The sequence below is a fragment of the Gavialis gangeticus genome, unplaced genomic scaffold (assembly GCF_001723915.1).
Source record: "Gavialis gangeticus isolate Ggan-Ray unplaced genomic scaffold, GavGan_comp1, whole genome shotgun sequence".
In the NCBI taxonomy this organism is placed as follows: domain Eukaryota; kingdom Metazoa; phylum Chordata; order Crocodylia; family Gavialidae; genus Gavialis; species Gavialis gangeticus.
In genome coordinates, this window is record NW_017729034.1 from 12,875,536 (window position 1) to 12,894,965 (window position 19,430).

Sequence of the window (19,430 nt, forward strand, 5' to 3'; positions counted from 1 at the left end):
CCTTGATTACCTGATCAGGGCACAGGGCTGGGACCCTGACCAGGACAGCTCCCAGCCCTCACCCTGAACACCGTGAGTGTGGAGCTGGGGGGGCGGTGACAAGTTCCCTAGCCTGCTTTTTCTGCCCCCCACCCTCCTCCCAGCTCTGCACTTACGGAGAAGGGCAGGGAACAGGCTTCCCTGCCTCTGCCAGCAGGGAGTCACCAGTACCCGGTCTGTGACTGTGAGGCTGGTGCTGGGAGACCCTGAGCTCCGTGGTTTCTGGGCTCCGGCTGGGAGATCCTAATCTCCCATTTCCCATTTATCTATGCTTTCCCACCTAGGAAGATCTTTGAAACCTATTAGCAATAACTTACGCATTTAGGAACTAACTTTTTGCATTAACATGTATAATGTTTGAAATGTTAGGATTTATTTAATGCCTTATTTGCAAGTTAGCCTGGAAAAACACTTTTAGTAAAGGTAGTGTTTGTAATGAGGCTAGGCCAGAATTCTGAACTGATGCTGGTCTCTTGATTAGCACCAGCTAAGGCAGGGAATCCTGGACACCATTCAAGCCAGCAGTGACTTTCAAGGAGCAGGGCTCAGGCTGGGAAACTCTTATCTCACAGCCTGAGCTCCGTGGTCATGGGGCTTAGGCTCAGAGAAAAGGGTCTCTCAGCCTGAGTCCTGCTTCTAGGTGATGCTGACTGCACAGTAGCTCATTACTATGGTGCAGTAGTGTCACATCACACTCCATGCCACGTGATGCTACTGTGAAGTAGAAACGAGCTCCTGCGTGAACAGCATCGCATGTAGATGCGTCCTCTGAGAAGCTGACAAGTATGTAGTATGGTGATCACTTTCATTTCACTGTTACATTCCATGGCTATGCTAAGAATCCTGAGTGTAACACCACTCTCCAAGAGTTAGTGTTGGCTAATTAAGCACTAGCCCTTACTCTGTTATGCAAGGAAGTAAGGAGGGAGAATAACACCCCTTTTTGATTTTTGCTTGGCTGACTGAAGCTGTTCATATTGCAACTCCAAACATATTGGGTAGGGAAAAAGAAGCAGGAATTGCTTGCCTTAATACTCTCCTCACTAAGAAGGTGAGTTGGAAGGGACACAAAGGAGTGAATATGTGGCCTGTCATACAGGGGGTGTCTCTGCATGGGATGCTTTACTGTGCAGCAGACTAATCTGCTGTGCATTAAAGCATCACCATCTCTACTTGTGCACAGCAACAGGAGCACAGTAGACTAATTTACTGCAGTGCCAGATAGTCCCATCATATACAAGTGGCATCGGGCAGTGCAGTAAGTTATTGCACTTAAACACACGTTGATAGTACAATTGGGATTAGTTTACTCTGGCTCAATTTGAGCCAGAGGATATTCAGTTGCATTAACTGCACATGTAGACATGCCCAGGGAGAATGAACTACACCCTGAAACAGGATCAAGTAACCTAAATCTTTCCTTCAAAGGAAGAGAAGGCAGAAGAGCATCCAAGTCACAGACCCTTCCACCTGAACTTCCCTAGGCAGTACAGGTATGTACACCACTGCTGTCTTCAGGCTCACTCATTTATCTCCTCAGTCAGTTCTCATAACAATGCTCAGTGTGAATGACACGCATATTCATATGATGGTACACTCACTTGTTCCAACATGCAGTTCAACATTAAAGGAATGGAAATGAACTCTTCAGGAATCTGATTCAGCAAGTCATTATAATACCTCATGTCCACATACGTAGTCAGAAAGCATTCTTCTTCCACTGTAACAGGTGGAAATAGCACATTAAGTTTTTCCTGAAAATGTACCTCTTTTCTTTAGAAAATCTGGAAAACTTTTGACCAGCTTCATCAATGGGTAATCAGTCCTACTTAAAATTCTAATCAAGTTCATGCTTGTATAACTTACAACAGTAAAAGGAAACAGGAATATTTAGATTAGTAAAGCCAATCACTACTACTACTACAGTTACAAGTGATCTGTGGCTTCCATAATTTAGTCACCCCAGTAGGTCTTGCACAACATCAATACTTTACAAATGTGTGTAATACTTTACAATACTTTACAACAATTTGCAATATTTTACAAATATTGAGATTACATAACAAATGCATAGGTGAAAAGACAAAGAAAGAAAAATTTCAAACAACACAGTCATTTTAGTGCTTTAAGCCTACCCACATACCTTGTGGTGATATTAGTAGCATTTCTTCTGTTTGGCCTTTCTTCTTTGGAGGGGCAGTCTGTAAAACTGGATGTACCTAAAAGAATATAAATACTGATCACACAAATTTGGAATGATGCAGCCATGTGAGGTTCGCCACTTGTAAATATTAAACATTCAATCTAGCAAGATGATAAATGTTTTTATTTCCCAATTAAATCAATGGGTGCTGGGACTTTTCAGCATCTCTGTGGATGAGACCCTACTAAAAACAAGAGTATTGTTGGGGAAAATGAAACAAACTGCTCAACAAACAGGTCCCCTACCAAAAAAATAAAGGCAAATTCTCTGCAAGGGAGCTTTGGCAATTTACAAAAGAGAATCAAAATTCAAACTTTTCTGCAACAGATTTTTATGGCATGGGGGAAAAAGATCAGGGTAATGTAAAATATTACACTGTGCTGAATGTAAAAGAGCTCAGAGTTCCAGTATAAAACTGGAGATAGGCCTGCTGAAAGTCTCTGGGTTAAGGTTAGCGGGAAGAACAACAAGGGTAGTATCGTGATGGGTATCTGTTACTCCACCAGTCCAGGAGGGTGAGGTAGATGAAGTTTTCTTGAGCCAACTAGTAGACATTTCCTGATCACAGGCCCTGGTTCACAGGGGGAACTTCAATCATCCTGACATCTGCTGGGACGGCAATATAGCAGTGCACAGGAAATACAGGATGTTTTTGGAGAGCTCTGGGGAAAACATCCTGGTGCAACTGTTTGGAGAGACCAACTAGGGGCCAGGCTCTTCTTGACTTGCTGCTTAAAAACAGGGAAGAACTGATGGGGGATGAAGAAGTGGATGGCAACTTGGCCAGCAGTGACCATGAGATGATCAAGTTCATGATCTTGATAAAAGGAAGAAAGGAGAGCAGCAGAGTATGGACCTGGACTTCAGAAAATCAGGCTTGACACCCTCAGGGAACTGATGGGCAGGATCCCCTGGGAGGATAGGCTGAGGAGGAAAGGAGTCCAGGAAAGCTGGCTGTATTTTAAAGAAACCTTACTGAGGGTGCAGACTCACCAGACTACTGCACCTGGCAGCACAGTTTGGGGCAGTGAACAGCCCTCAGTGCTGAAAGAAGAGGTCAGGAACTATTTAGAAAAGCTGGGCATGTACAAGTTCATGGGGCTAGATGGATTGCATCTAAGGGTGCTAAGGGCAGTGGTTGATGTGATTGCAGAGCTGCTGCCTGTTATCTTTGAAAACTTGTGACTACTGGGGGAGGTCCTAGACAACTGGAAAAGGGCAATTATAGTGCCAATCTTTAAAAAAGGGATGAAGGAGGATGCAGGGAATTACAGACCAGTCAGCCTTGCTTCAGTTCCTAGAAAAATCACAGAGCAGGTCCTCAAGGAATCCATTTCTAAGCACTTGGAGGAGAAGAAAGTGATCAGGAACAGTCAGCATGAATTCAACAAGGGCAAGTCATGCCTGACCAACCTGATTGCCTACTATAATGAGAGGACTGGCTCTGTGGGTATGATATACATTGACTTTAACAAGGCTTTTGATATGGTCTTGCACAGCATTCTTGCAAGAAAGATGAGGGAGTATCAGTTGGATGAATAGAAAGCTGGCTGTATCATCAGGCTCAACAGGTAGTAATTAATGGCTTAAGGTCTATTTGGCAGCTGGTATCAAATGGGGTGCAGGGGTTGGTCCTGGTGCTGGTTTTGTTCAATATCTTCATTCCCAATCTGGAAGATGGGATGGATTGCACCCTCAGCAAGTTCACAGATGACATCATGCTGGGGGTGTAGTAGATAGGCTGGAGGTTAGGGCTAGGATTTGGAGTGACCTAGACAAATTGGACGATTGGGTCAAAAGAACTCTCATGAGGTTCAACAAGGACAAGTGCTAAGTCCTGCACTTAGGATGGAAGAATTTCATGCACTATTACAAGCTTGGGACCAACTGGCTAAGTAGCAGCTCTTCAGGAAAGGACCTGGGCATTGCAGTGGAAAATAAGTTTAATTTAAGTCAACAGTACGTCCTTGTTGCCAAAATGGCTAAAAGCAAACAGGCCTGCATTAGTGTTGCCAGCAGATCAAGGGAAGTAATTATTTCCCTGTATTCTGGTGAGGCCACATGTGGAGTATTGTGCCCAGTTTTGGGTTCCCCACTCCAGAAACAAATGTAGAAATATTGGAGAGAGTCCAATGGATGGCAACAAAAATGCTTAGTGGGTTGCAGCACATGACTTAGGAGGAGAGGCTGAGAAAGCTGGGCTTATTTAGTCTACAGAAGAGGCAACTGAGTAGGGTTTTGATAGCAGCCATTAATTACCTGAAGGGTGGTTATAAACAGGATGGAGCTAGACTTTTCTCAGTGGTGGCAGATGACAGAACAAAGAGCAATGGTCTTAAGTTGCAGCAAGCAAAGTTTTAGGTTGAATATTAGGAAAAACTCTCTCACAAGGAGGGTGGTGAAACACTGGAATGGGTTACCTAGAGAGGTGATGGAATCTCCTTTTAAGGCCTGGCTAGACAAAGTCATGGCTGGAATGATTTAGGAGAGCTGTGCAAAACTTCAGTCCCTGATTCGATTTGGCGGCCAAATCTTTGAATTGAATCGGAGCCCCATTTAATTTCTCTGAATCGAATCTGAACTCTCCAAATTGATTCAGAGATTTGGACATAGAGACAGCTGTAAATGTTCTTTTCCACATACCTCTAGGTAGCAGGGGCTCATGAGTACTGTGATGCTGGGGTGCATGGAGCATCCCACAGAAGCACGGGCAGGATGCTCAACAACAGACCCAGAAGTCAACCAGAAGCACTTCCGGTCCACTTCTGGGTCTGCCGGGGAGTGCCCTGGGGAGTCCCCTCATGCCCCCCCAGCTTGGTGACTGGTGCCTCTTGGGTCAGGGGGGCACCCAAGGTCCCCCTGCAGCTAATCACTGAGCTGCGGGGTGCGGTGGGCCCCCCAGCATGCTCCCCAACAGACCCAGAAGTGGACTGGAAGTACTTCTGGTCCACTTTCAGGTTCACTGACAAGCACATGGAGGGCACTCTGCATTCCTGTGGGATTTTCTATGTGCCCCAGCATCACAGCGATCACAAGCTTTGCCTGCTACCTCAAGGTATGTAGAAAAAACTTTTAAGGTTGTGTCTATGTCTGAATCGATGATTCTCTGAATAAACACTGAATCTTCAGATTCAGTCGCATCAAATCGGAGACCGTGATCCAGATCAATGAATTCAATCACTGTCCCTGATTCGGACTGAATCCAAAATGAACAGGGCCCACTTCACCCACCCCTGGGATCTAGTTGGGAATGGTCCTCCTTTTGAGCAGGGCATTGCACTAGAAGAGCTCCTGAAGTCTCTTCTAACCCTATATTTTCTATGATTGTAATAAAAAGGGTGACATTCTATCCTTTCTTGGTAGTCTAAGTAACCATTTTTTGGTTATCTACAGGATATTTCTGGCACTTAAACACCCAGGGGAAATCTACTCCTTATGAATAGTCCTATATGTATAGATAATCATGTATAACTACATAAGTATTCATTGAGCATGTAGAGTCTGCTAAAACTGACTGAGATCACTGGGGGACGGGTCAGCAACTATTAGTACAAGCCCAAGAAATGGCAACCTTGAAACCACCATACCAACAAGAAGCATATTCGGACACTGACCAAAAGACAGCTTATTCCACAGCTCACTAGGAAACCTAGGGCCTCCAATGTCAGGCTTAGTTGCCTGTACACAAACGCCACAAGCATGGGAAATAAGCAGGAGGAACTGGCCCTTCTGCCAACCAACAAGCAATACGATCTCCTAGGGAATATGGAAACCATGTGGGACTCCACCTACAACTGGACCACAGGTATAGGGGGATGATCCCTCCTATACAGGGTGTGTATTGAGGAGAAGGATGGAGGAGATGCTTTCTATATGAAGGAACATTACACCTCCATAGAAGTGAAGATTGGAAACAAAAAAGGGAGACTTGAGGTCCTCTGGGTCACGATATGAGGAGAGCATGGGGAAGGGGATTTGACCATAGGAGTTTACTACAGACCTCCAAAGCAAGAGGAAGAGCTCGACCAGTAATTCTCTGGAGAACTGGTAGAGGCTGCATGCTCTCAGAGCATAGTCATTATGGGTGACTTCAACTACCCAGACATCTCATGGGATGAGCACTCAGCAAGATCTGATCACTCACAAAGCTTCCTCACTTGCACTGAAGAGCTCTATCAAACTCAAGAAGTCTATGGGCTAACCAGGGGCAAGGCACTTCTAGACTTAGTTCTGACGAAAGGGATAATCTGGTGAGCAACCTGAAGATCAAAGGGAAACTGGGCGACAATGACCTTGAGATGATCACTTTCTCCATGCACTGCAAGTCAGAGAAGTCAGACAGTTGGATAGAAATCCTTGATTTTTAGGACAGCTGACTTCCACAAGCTTAGGAGATTGGTTGGTGACCCTGCAGGACCATGGTTTGATGAGAAAGGGAGTACAAGAAGAGTGATTGTTCTTTAAGGAAGCAGTCCTAGAAGCACAAAGGAAGTCCATTTCATTTTGTAAGAAAGGCAGCAAAAGGGCTGGGAGACCCCCTTGGCTCAACAGGGAAGTCATGGACCACCTGAAATTAAAAAGAGTAGCTTACAAGAGATGGAAGTCAGAAATAACCACCATAGAGGAGTACTCAGCAATAGCCCGCACCTGCTGGGAATGGATTAGGGCAGCAAAGGCACAAACTGAATACAAACTGGCAACTGGAATTAAGGACAACAAAAAGTCTCTCTTTAGATATGTAGGAAGTCAAAGAAAAAATAAGAGAAGCATAGGGTCCCTGATGAATGAAATGGGATGGCTGATAACTGATACTCAGGATAAAACCAAACTCCTAAACTAATACTTTGTGTCGGTATTTCACCAGTCCAAGGGTGTTTAACCTGCTTGACAGGATACAGAATGATCCAAGCTGGGGTGATCACCCTCCCATAGTTAGCGAAGATCTTGTGGAGGAGCACCTAGAGAGGCTAAATATCTGGAAGTCAGCAGGATCAGATGGACTACACCTGAGAGTGCTGAAAGGACTGGCCAACTTCATCGCGTGACCTATGTCAAAGTTATTTGAAGACTTGTGCTCGGCAGAGGTCCCAGAAGACTGGAAGAGGGCTAATGTGGTGCCCATCTTCAAGAAAGGGAGAAAGGAGGACCTGGGGAATTATAGGTCAATTAGTTTGCCCTCAATCCCTGGTAAAATCCTGGAAGAAACTATCAAAGAATCCATTACTGATAAGCTAACAGAAGGTAGTATCCTAAAGGATAGCCATCATGGCTTCATTATGGGCAGGTCATGCCTGACCAACCTCTTTTCTTTCTATGATCAAGTAACTCACCACCTGGATAGGGGAAATGAGGTTGATGTCATATACTTGGACTTCAAAAGGGCCTTCAACCTAGTCTTTCACAATGTCCTCATGGTAAAATTAAGTATGGTCACGCTCCATGATAGGCTGGCAATACAGGCTGACCTGGACAGGCTTGCAAGATGGATGGACCTCAACCTGACAATGTTTAATATGGATAAATGTAAAGTGCTCCATCTGGGGAGAAATAATATGCAACACACTTACAGACTTGGCAGTGCTACACTTGCCAGCACCACAACTGAAAGAGGCCTTGGTGTCGTGATAGATCACAAAATGAACATGAGTTACCAAGGTGATGCCGTAGCTGGCACAGCTAATCAAACACTGGCATGCATCTACTGAGGCATCCAAGCAAGGCTAAGAATGTCATCCTCCCACTCTACTCAGCCTTGGTGAGACTGCAGTTGGAGTTCTGTGTCCAGTTCTGGCCACTGCACATCAGGAAGGATGTGGAGAAGCTCAAGAGAATCCAAAGGAGGACCACGTGCATGATTTAGAGGCCTAGAGACCAGGTTATATGAGGAGAGGCTGAAAGACTAGGGACTCTTCAGCCTGGAGAAGAGAAGTCTCAGAAGGGACTTGGTGGCAGCTTATAAGTATATTAGGGGTGTACATCAGGGCCTGGGGGAGCATCTGTTTATCAAAGCACCCTAGGGGAGGACAAGAAACAATGGGTACAAACTAATTGAAGATCACTTCATTCTGGACATAAGGAAAAACTTCTTTACAAGTCAAGTGCCGAGGGTTCGGAACAAGCTCCCCCCAGAGGTGGTATACTCACCCACTCTGGCAATCTTCAAAAAGTATCTTGATGCCCACCTTGCTGGGGTCATCTAACCTCAGCAGTCTTTCCTGCCCAAGTACAGTGGGGCTGAACCTAATGATCAGTAAGGCCCCTTCCAGCCCCTAACATCTATGAAACTGAAAAACATGACTACCAGACACAGACTGAGGAACAGAAAAGAGCTGTGCATGTATCTCTGGGCAATCACATGGAAGGTAGAAAATTTCCACAAAAAATTTCAGCCATAATTTGCTGCTTTCTCTAACACTCCTTTTTTACGCTGAATCACTAACATAGTCATTGGGGGAAAAAAAGGGATGAGGACAGTGCAGAGGAAAACTTCTGCCTTACTGGAAGCAAGGACTCCAGACATGGGTGACTGGTGTCTCCTGAGTCTGGGGGTGTATCTGAAGAAGCTGCCAGTGGCACGGATGGGGCTGGCAAGCACCCACAGAAGCCACCAGGAGCACCATTGGTGGTGGGGATGGCCCTGTCAGAGGGCAAATGCCCCCACCCCCATGCCTCCCCTACCAGTTGCCTATGACTCCAGATAAAACCCAGTGCCCCTTCCCTTTCAGGGAAGCAGGCACCTCGCTGAGCACCCACATTCTGGCTTGCTTCCTTCCTCCTAATCCTACATATCTGCTTCTCATAGTTGCTTTTTTTTGTAGCATGGTGGCTACAGTACTGGGCTGGGAAATGACAGAGCCCTAAGTTCTCACCTCCTCTAGGTGAGGAAGGCACTTAAACCCAGGTCCTTTGGTCTCCCAGATGAGTACTATACCCACAAAGGTATTCAGATCAAAAGATGCAAGGTTTCTCACTTCCTTGCCCAGTCTGGACACATTTTATTGTTGTCCATATGTGGAGGGCTACACATCCATGAATACAATTCCCTTGTGTGTATGGGTGCTAAAAATGCCATGTAGATAACAAGGAAAAAAGATAGACTGTTACCCAAAATGTAAAAATTGTAAGCCTTGTGATTTGCATGCTTATGCACGTGAAAGTCACAGGAAGTCTGGATACTAATTACCCCAAAGTCTATGTAGCTGCTGCTACATGGCAATTACTCTGATTATTTTTATATTTGTGATTACAATTACTGATCATTATATATTTAGATTTAATTCCATTATTGAACTATTTATTACATTTACTCAAATCCAAGATGAGGAACCCCCCAACAACACAGGGAAAAGAAAGCCTCATCTTAGATTTGAGTACAGGCCGGGGTGGGAGGTGGTGGCTCAGCTCTAGCTTTGGCCCTGGGGTTGGGATAGCTTATATGGCTGGGCAGAGGGCACACTGAGGAAATGTGATGGAGACTGGGGGGGGGAGAGTAAGCGCATAGGGGAGACCCACCTGTACAGCTTGGGGGACACCAAGGTAGACTGCTCACTACTAACCCCCCTCCAGCACCACTGCATGCCTTCTACTGCAGCTATGGCCCCTCCAGCCCTAACCCAGGTGGGGCCAGAATTGCTGCCACTACTTCTGCCGGAGAGTCAGAATGGGGCTGGGCTGGGCCTGCCATCACTTACTGCCTCAGAGCTGGAGCAGAACAGATCAGAGCAGCAGCAGGGGTTGGGGAGTGCATGGGGTAGAGTGGGGGGACAAAGGGGTCACAAAGGCATAAAGGCACAAGGGTGGAGGGGTTGGCAGCAGAGGGGAGCAGGGTCTAGGGGGAAAGGCTTGCGGGGACAAGGGTTGGGGAACAGTGTATGGGGGAGACAAGCACAAGTGGGGGGAGGGAAAGGGGCAAAGAGATAGACAGCAGGGGGTTAGCACCTGGGGGGGCAACAGGTAAGAGGCATCAGACGCAGGCATGAGCAGGGGCCACATGGTGGGGGGGCAAGTGGTGGGGAGGAATGTGGACAGGTATGGGGAGGACACAGAGCACAAAGCAGGGGGGCAATGTGGTAGGGAGCAAGTGCAATGTGGCAGGGGGAGCACAAGCACAGGCACGGGGGGAAGGGCAGGGGAGTTAGGCAGGGGGAAAGGGGTGGGAGTCTGGCCCCTTATCCCTGCCCTCCCTGCCACAGTAGTGAGGAGACAAATTTAAGATAATCTTCCATTCATTATGTTATATACAACGTGAGTTAAAACAAATTTGTAATTTTCCATTTGTAGAATCTAATTATTGGGTGGAGGATGTCTTAAATTCAAAGTCATCTTGGGTTCAGGTAAATATCGTGAATTTCCTTCTTTTATTTCAAACTTCATATGGAACATGACACAATAGTTATTCTGAAATTATACTGTTTGTATAAAATTCTACACCTAGGAGGTTCACTACGTAGTTTTGTTTTATTATTTCATCACAATATAATTACAGTGCAACTACAATTACAGTAATTGTAGTTGCACTGTAATTATATTGTAATTATAGTAATGGCATTAGGAATTAGAATACATTTTGTAGTGCCCTAAGGGAGACCAGGGGAATCAGAACTTGTGGCAGAGGTGATGTCTTCTATTAGACAAACTAGATATTTGGAAAAAAAAATTACTTGCAAGCTTTCAGGCACACTTGCCCTTCTTCAGGTATAGGAGAATGCAAAGATTGTAGAATTTCTCCTAGGCGGAAATAAATTCATATTTCTCAGGAGAGCTGAAGGTGTTAAACTATTCCAACCAGGAGATCTTGCTACACCTTCAGCTCTCCTGTGAAATATGAATTTTCATTTCTACCTAGGAGAAATTCTATAATCTTTGCATTCTCTTATGCCTGAAGAAGGGTGAGTGTACCCAAAAGCTTGCAAATAAATAACTTTTTTTTGCAAATATCTAGTTGGCTTAACTCTGCCAGAGTTCTGATTTCTTTTGCCTGTAGAACAATACAGCTACAGCTACACCTGTAACTCTAAGGAGACCACAATTTTTAAGAGCTCACATTTATTTAAAAGAAAATTATTTTTTATATAGTCAAGTAAAGCTACCTGTCCCAAATGCCAGATTTCAGGTCTTTGTAGCTAGAACAGCAAAAAAGTGATTCAAGAATGCATGAAATAAGATGCATTGTTTTTCACCTCCACTGAGATAAAACTTGGCACAAAGGAGTTTGCTGAAAATGTTCTCGTTAAATTCACCTTTTGACACACAAAATATGGAAAGTGCAAACAGTTTAGAGTCTTGTATATGACTCAGTCTGTGGTTCTCAAACTTTCTGGACTCAAAGCACCCCACAATGGATTCAAGGCATCCCTCTAACTTTTGTAAATTTGAGTGTTACCCAATTTGAAAAGTTAATTGATATATCACAGCTCTTACCTCCTTGCAGAGGAGTTGGGGAATGGGGAAGGAGGGCGGTACAGCAAAGTGTAACACCCTGGTTGAGAATCTCTGTACTAGATACAGCACCACGGAGTACTTACTAAAATATTACAATGATCAAGTCGTATCAGAATAATTATAGTCCTTGTGCAAATAACTATAAAAATGTTATGGGTGCAAAGTCAGTATCAAGACGTTAAGCAATGCCAGAATTAAAATTGCCCAAATAGTATTAATTCAGACCCTAAGAACCTAAGTACTATGATATAGGCTTTAATTACATGATCACAAACCTTTTTGTACACTGTACCTGTCTCATTCTGTGTAAATGATGGTGCTGTTCAGCAAATAATCAACTATTCAAGTTATTTTATCTTCATTTTTCAGTATGTTGTACCCTGCATAACTTACTCCATGCCATTCAATATCAAATTTTACTTTAGCTTATTTATTTGATTTATGGGCTTCCTTGCCCAGAAAGCTCAGGGCAGCTTATAAAAGCAAAAGTCAAGTCATAAAACAGATAAATAGTAGATAAAATTCCCCCGACAGGGTGAGAAGCCCACAATGAGTTGTCGCTCCTTAAGGACGCAATCCTAAAAGCACAAGGGAAGTCCATTCCAGCCCGTAGGGAAGGTAGCAAAAGGGCTGGGAGACCGCCTCCCCCCTTGGCTCAATAGGGAACTCATGGACCTCCTGAAACTGAAAAGGGAAGCTTATAAGGGACGGAAGTCGGGAAATACCACCAAGGAGGTTTATGCAGCACTGGCCTGCACCTGTAGGGAGTGGACCAGAAAAGCTAAGGCTGAAACCGAACTCAAACTGGCTACGGGAATCAAGGACAATAAAAAGTCCTTCTTCAAATATGTAGGAAATCGGGGAAAAAAAACAAGGGCAACATTGGACCCTTGCTGAACCAAATGGGGCAGCTGAGACCCAACACCCAAGAAAAAGGTAATCTCCTCAATGATTAATTTGCATCAGTTTCCCATCAGCCCAAGGGGATCACCCTGCCTGACAGGACACAGGATTATCAGGGTAAGGGCAAACATATGCCTATAACTGGTGAAGATCTTGTGAGGGAACACCCTGAGAGGCTGGATATCCACAAGTCAGCTAGCCCAAATGCAATGCACCCAAGAGTGCTAAAACAGTTGGCTGACATCATAGCGTGACCAATGGCAAGGATATTTGAGAGCTCGTGGCACTCGGAAGAGGTTCCAGAAGATTGGAAGAGGGTCAATGTGGTGCCTATCTTCAAGGAAGGAAAGAAGGAAGATCCATGGAACTACAGGCCAATCAATTTGATCTCAATCCCTGGAAAGATCTTGGAAAAAAATAATCAAACAAACAATCAACAACAAACTAATGGAAGGCAACATTCTGAGAGAGAGCCAACATGGCTTCATTGCAGGTAAGTCTTGCCAAACCAACCTGATTTCATTCTATGACCAAATGACACATCAGCTGGACAAAGGAGAAGAGGTTGATGTCATATATTTGGATTTCGGAAAAGCCTTTGACTTGGTCTCCCATGAGGTCCTCATGACAAAATTGGGGAACTGAGAACTGCAGTCTTGACAGTCTTATGGTCCAATGGGTGGGGAACAGCTCTGTGGTAGGACCCAGAGAGTGAAAGTCAATGGAACCGAGTCAACATGGTGCATGGTGACCAGTAGGCCTGTGCGAAGCAGCAAGAATTCAATTTGGATTCAGTTGATTCAGAGGGACAGTAATTTAATTTGGTGATTCAGATCACTGTCCCAATTTGATTCAGATTCAGAGATTCAACGCCAATTCAGAGATTTGGCCATATACTATAATGGGGAATCACTAAAATACCTATAACTTTGTCATTTTTTTGCAGATTCGGATGAAAACAGCAGGGATGGTAGCCCCTTCTGAGGGCATGAAGCCTGCCAGGTTTCAGGGAGAGTGGTGCAGGGGTTTCTGTGAAAGTGCACCTCAAGTTCCTCAAAGCAAATAAAAAAGGCAAATAGGTGCTGAGTGAGGAGGGTGGCATTCACTCTGTATGCATGTGGAGCTTGTGTTACCCCAGCAGCAGGAGGTTCAACTTCAAGAACACCACTTGCTCCACCAAACCAGGATCCAAACAGGTGTGGTGGGGTGTCACAACATCCCCACCAATGCTGAACACCCTCTCGCTTGGAACACTGGTTGATGGAAAGGACAGGTGTTGCTGGGCAACCATGGCCAGATCCTGCCACACCTGGCTGCGGGTTGCCCAATAGGCCAAGGTGTTGCAGTGCAGTGGCTCCACATCCTTAGTGAGCTAGGTAGCCACCAAGGCCTCCGCGCTACCTGCCTGATGATGGGGTCTTGTGCCTATGGATCCCAACACTGAAGCCATGCCCTTGGCCCACATTGGCAGCAGCTGTGGTGGAGGAGGTTGGCTTGTGGTTGGAGTGCTGGCACGGGAAAGTGGATCCCCCTCTTCCACGTCCCCCCACCTCTAACCTTCTACCTTCCTGATTCTGTTCACCAGCACCTCTGTCCGGTGATTGAGGGTTTTGCTGCTGCAAATGCTTCCCTTCACCTTTGGGTTGCACATGCCCACCAGCATGTGGACTGTACTGGACTGCAACTGATTCAGCCATTTTTTTGATGCCCTCCTTCAGCTGCTTCACCGGTGTCTGCACCTCTGGGGAAAGCGGCTTGCCCCAGCCAGGAACACTGATCCCCTAAAACTTCTCCATTTCATTCTCAAGTTCCTTCACTATGGGGATCACCTGGTTAAGAAGGGCATTGCCAGCGCTGAGGCTCCTGGTGGCCTCGAGGAATGACTTGAGGACCACCAAGATCTGGGAAATGGTATCCCACTCCATTTTGTTAAGGGGGCCACTGATCCTAATCTCTCTGAACAAGGCTGTCTCATGGATGGCCTTTTGTTGCTCCACCAGCCTTTCCAGCATCAGATATGTGGAGTTCCACCAAGTCTCCACATCCTACGTAACTGTGTAGGATGCAGGATGTTCAGCTGTGCCTGTTTTGTCCCACAGCATCTTGTCCCCCTTGATGCTGCAATGGAAGTAGCCCACCACGTACCTGCATTTCAAAATAAGCTGGCTGGTAGTTATGCTACCATCACTGGGAGCCCTGTCTCACTCCAAGGCGTCCCTGACTACAAGGTGGAACTTGTGTGCTACACAGTGGATGCCAACAAAGTTAGCATCACGCATCACCTTGACCATATTGGCCCCATTGTCAGTGACCATGAATCCACAGGTGAGCTTGCCCTGCCCAACGAGCCACCCCTGCACCATGCGGTTCATAGCCACCATTATTTCCCTTCCCACATGGGACCCATCCATCACCTCTGCTTGAAGGAGAGCCCACTGATGCCCTGACTGATCAAATCAGTGCCCTGTGAGGGAGGAGGGAGAGGTAGACAGGATCTCCACCCCAGCTGCTCCAGAGGTGAAGTGCAAAGCTACCTGTGGACCTGCCTTCCACAGCTCCTCCCCTCAAGTGCTCTCTGCATGCCTCATACAGGGAGGGCACTACCATCCTGATAAAGATGGTGTGTGTGGGCACTTGGTACACTGGAGCCATGAGCCACCTGAAGCCTGGACACTCAACAAAGGATAAGGGCTGGCCACCCAGAGCAAGCATCTCCCCAATGTTCTGGGTGACCTTGCTCACCCTTGGAATGCACCCTGCTTTGTCTCTGCTTTCCCCCCACTGGTCCAGGGTGGCCTGCCTTTCCTTCTTGGGGATGGGGGCTTTGGAGTGAGAGGGGGACTTATTTTTGGGCATGCTCCCACTGGTGCCAGGCTAAGGAGGAACAAGGACAAGGGGGTGCTGCCTTCTGAGATGAAGCAGCATTGCTATGGTGGCAAAGTGTTTCACATCCTTGCTCTGGCTGACCTGCCTTCAGCACTGCTGGCAGGTAGCATACCTGGGATCATCTGCCACCTCAAAATGATCCCACACTACACTACCCACCTGCTTCTGGGTTGAGGATGGGAATCCTGTTTTATCCACCTCCTAAACAGGCAGAGGCACAACAACAGGAGAAGCTGAGCCACCTGCCCCCACAACCTCCTGCATAGTGCCTTCCAGAGAAGGAGAGCTGCCTCTAGGGGAAATTTGATGGGTGTGGAGCACAAACAGATTCCCCCTCCTTCCCCAGAATTTCCTTCACTATGGCCCTCAGCTCCTCTGCTTCCAGATCCAGCTCCTCCTTTGGCACTGGAAGGCTCAGGCTGGGAACTGAAATTGGGGTGAAGAATGTCATGCTGCTGCTGGTTAGTGGTGGTGGTGCAAGTGCAGGCACTGCTACAACATCCTTGTTCCCACTAGCAGCGGTAGACTCTTCACTGCCAGGAAAGGGTGCATCTGTGTTTGGAGTGGGGGGAACTTGAAGCTCTCCCTCTGCCCCCTCTCTCTCTCCTGCCAGAAGGCCTGGCACCTGCCTTTTCAGCATGCTTCATAATGTGTGTGTGTGTGTGTGCGCGCGCGCTGTGCTTTTCTGCACAGTGATGATACACTGTCAGGGAAAATACAGATTTCTTTTTGTGGGTGGAAAGAATCACAACATACTAACAAGAACAAATAAGAGGATTTGGGGGGGAAGAATAAGTTGAAAGGAATGAATAAGGATAACAATAGGGATTGTAGGCAAGAGTAAGTAGGAAAGGATTGGATACAACTTGCATGAAGAGATACTAGCTACCAAGAGACTAGGTAGCAAGACAGAGCCTTTTAGATGCTGCTGGTCCAAGAGAGAGAGGGCTCAAAAAAGGCGCAGATCACTTCAGACACAGCTTGATATGGTGTTTCTATACACTTGATATGTTGTTAAAATACACTTGAGAGACACAAGCAAGGGGGAAGCCAAAACCTTTACAGTCTGCACCAGTCTGACAGTGGAGTAAAATTCCTTCCTGATCCCAAATACAGTATCAGTCTGACCTTGCACAGAGATCCTCTAACCTGGAACCTCCGGGTTTAAGTTGCACCAGGGGCTTTGGCATACCCCAGTCAAAATCCTCAGCCTTGGCTGTAGCCAACATCCAATGCTTCTGAGGAAGGTAGGGGGGAAAAAAACCCTGATTCCTGTAACAACAGTAGGGGAAAGAATTCTTCCTGGCCCCATGTGGCAACCAGCAAAGCCTAGAAGCATGGGAAAAGCTGAAATACTTTCCAAGCTCTCTGCAATCTGGAGACAGCAACCAACTTCACACATCACACCCTCTAACTGAAGAGTCAGAACTCCCTTTTCTGTAATCCTGTCCTGTCCATAAACTTATCTTAACTCCTTTAATCTTGTCTTTTACTGAATGTCATTCAATTAATTTTAGAACATTTTTCCAGTTTATCAAGGTCACTTTGAACCCTAATTCTATTCTTCATCGTCTGGAATTCCAGCTGCTGAGATCTGTATATTTGCCAAGTGCGAGCTCAGTCCCATCTTCCAACCAATTAAAGAAGATATTAAACAATTTCCCCAGGATAGACCCTTAGGCGATCCCATGTGATTCATCCTCCAAACTAGACATTAAGCCACTGAGGAGTAGTGTGCATTTAGGAAACAGCTTATTGAAAGCAAGACCCTACTCCCTCAGCATCTTGGGTGCGCATAGACTGGTGTAACTGTGAAAAGTTTGCTGGGTTCTGTGTGGATATAGATGTCTGGCCATACTTCTGAGCCTGCTTAATGTAGCTATTTATGCCAATTACAGTTACATTCAATACTATTTAAGATTAACTTTACATCTGTGTGATTTTTTTCAAGTTTTTTTTCTTCTGTTTTTCCCTATTTGAAGATTTAACACGTAAAACAAAGGGTCTGATTCTTCTACACACAGGTGGAAAGTGGCCTGTGTTTAATTTTTTGGAGTACAGAACTTAAAACATAGTTCTACTTAAATTACTATTTAGGTTAATACCAACCTACTACAAAGTGTTCCTACCTCTGTCATCGGTGATTGTGCCAATCTGCTCTTTACTACTACAGGAACATTAATAAATTTGGCATTATCCAGGTAATGTTTATGTTGTCTTCTCCAATCCAGGCAGTCATACATTAAACATGCAATGCTTTCAAAAAGTGCAGTTCCAAACTCAAGCTATGAGAATAAAGAAGCATATGAAGGATCAAGTTTGTATACAAAGCAGAGTGGAACTCTATCTGAGAGTAGCAACTCTCAAAGCAAGATTTTGAATTGTTTCAAAACGTTGCAAGGGATTTTTTTCTCATTTATTCAAATTATTTTTAAAGGTTAGTGTGAAAACACCAAGGATTTCTTATCTTCCCTCTTTATTCCTATGATCATCACCACATCACATTTTACAATATACTGACTACAGACATATAACATTGTTCACAATGGTTGGACTTGCATGAAAAATGAAAGGGTTAATTGCTGTTTTCACATATGGAAATGTTCCCCAAGTTGGGCTAACTGCTATCACTTTTGGTCTACTAACAGGCAATAATAAGCTGTCTTCATTTTTTATGTTTGTATGAAACATAGTACTGATATAATATGTGGTCTTGTATTTTAGCAGTCTGACCTAAGTGACAAATTATCGGTTTGCTTATAGTCAGCTCTGGTGACAAAACCCTTCTCACTAGAAAATGGCTGAATACATATTGAAGGAGCCTATTAGCATACCTACCAGACAGATAGGAAATGAAACTCTGAGATCATTAACAGAGATAAGGGATATTTACATGGAATAGAATGTATATCCAGCAGTGCCTGAGTCGAAGGGGTCCTGGTTCCAGAGAACTGATAGAGAATTGACAAGGAAGATAGAGAACTAGTAATTTAAGGAGAGGCCACTGTGGGGAGAGAACAGGGAGGACACCTTGAATCTAGGGGAAACAAGGAGACCAGAGAATCACCCAAGAAAGTAGTGGACAGCGAGCTCCTTGTAACAGAGAACAACGGGAAGGTGCGGGAGGCAGGACAATTCATTCCTTGAACAGGTGCTATCTGCAGCAAACCCAGAACAGCACCCTGCTCCCATCTAGGCTGAATGGGGCAATCAGGGCAGCCAATCCCTTGAACAGGCAACAAGCACGACCTGCTCCAACTCTTAAAAAGCCAGGCCCAGCTGGCAGTGTCATTTTTTGGGCAAAAATGAAAGTTCTTGCTCCTGACCCTCCGTGTGCTTTCTTGCTGGTTCTCTGGTTTTAACTCCTGACTTTGGCTTCTAGTTCTGGTTTAACCTTTGGTTTTCTGCTCTTAATTCCAGTTCTACCTCCAGCTCTGGCTTTTGGTTTTTGATCCTTCTTACCTTGTCTCCAGCTCTGGCTTTTGACTCTGGTCTATCTTGACCTTGGGTATGGATCCCAGTTCCAGCTCTACAGTCAGACCCTTTTGTAAGCCCAGCTCCTGGGAAACCAACTTTGAATGCACCCATTCTTCATGTGCCTAACCATTAGATAAGACCACCCACATGCTGTTACCTAGGAGTTTTCCTGTCTTTACACAATAAATGCTTTTGGCTTTTTACTTTTAAGTTTGTCTGGTGATAAGATATATTTCAGGGCAGTTGACAACAAAAGACATTCTCTTTCTACGGGGATAGCAAACCTATTTTTTGTGGGGTGCGGGAGACACCAACCACATTTCTGGCCCCATGGGGAACCCTATTGGCCTGGATGGCATGTCTCCATGGGTCAGATCTGGCCCACAAACTGGATCCTGGTCATCCCTGGCCAATGGAGTTTAGAAACTCACAGAGGATGGACAAATTTAGTCAGAGCATCTTCAAAAAGGGGGGGGGGGGG

General features: G+C 45.5%; 1 protein-coding gene across 1 annotated transcript in view; it reads right to left on the bottom strand.

Annotated features, from left to right (window-relative positions):
* Positions 1 to 19,430, bottom strand: part of SPAG17 (sperm associated antigen 17) — a 469,533-nt gene that overhangs the window by 315,096 nt on the left and 135,007 nt on the right. The window contains exons 8-10 of the mRNA XM_019526871.1: positions 17,602 to 17,757; positions 2,183 to 2,258; positions 1,641 to 1,759 (exon numbers count right to left, since the gene is read on the bottom strand). Of these exons, the coding sequence (XP_019382416.1) occupies positions 1,641 to 1,759; positions 2,183 to 2,258; positions 17,602 to 17,757 (351 nt within the window). The remainder of the gene's footprint in view (positions 1 to 1,640; positions 1,760 to 2,182; positions 2,259 to 17,601; positions 17,758 to 19,430) is intronic.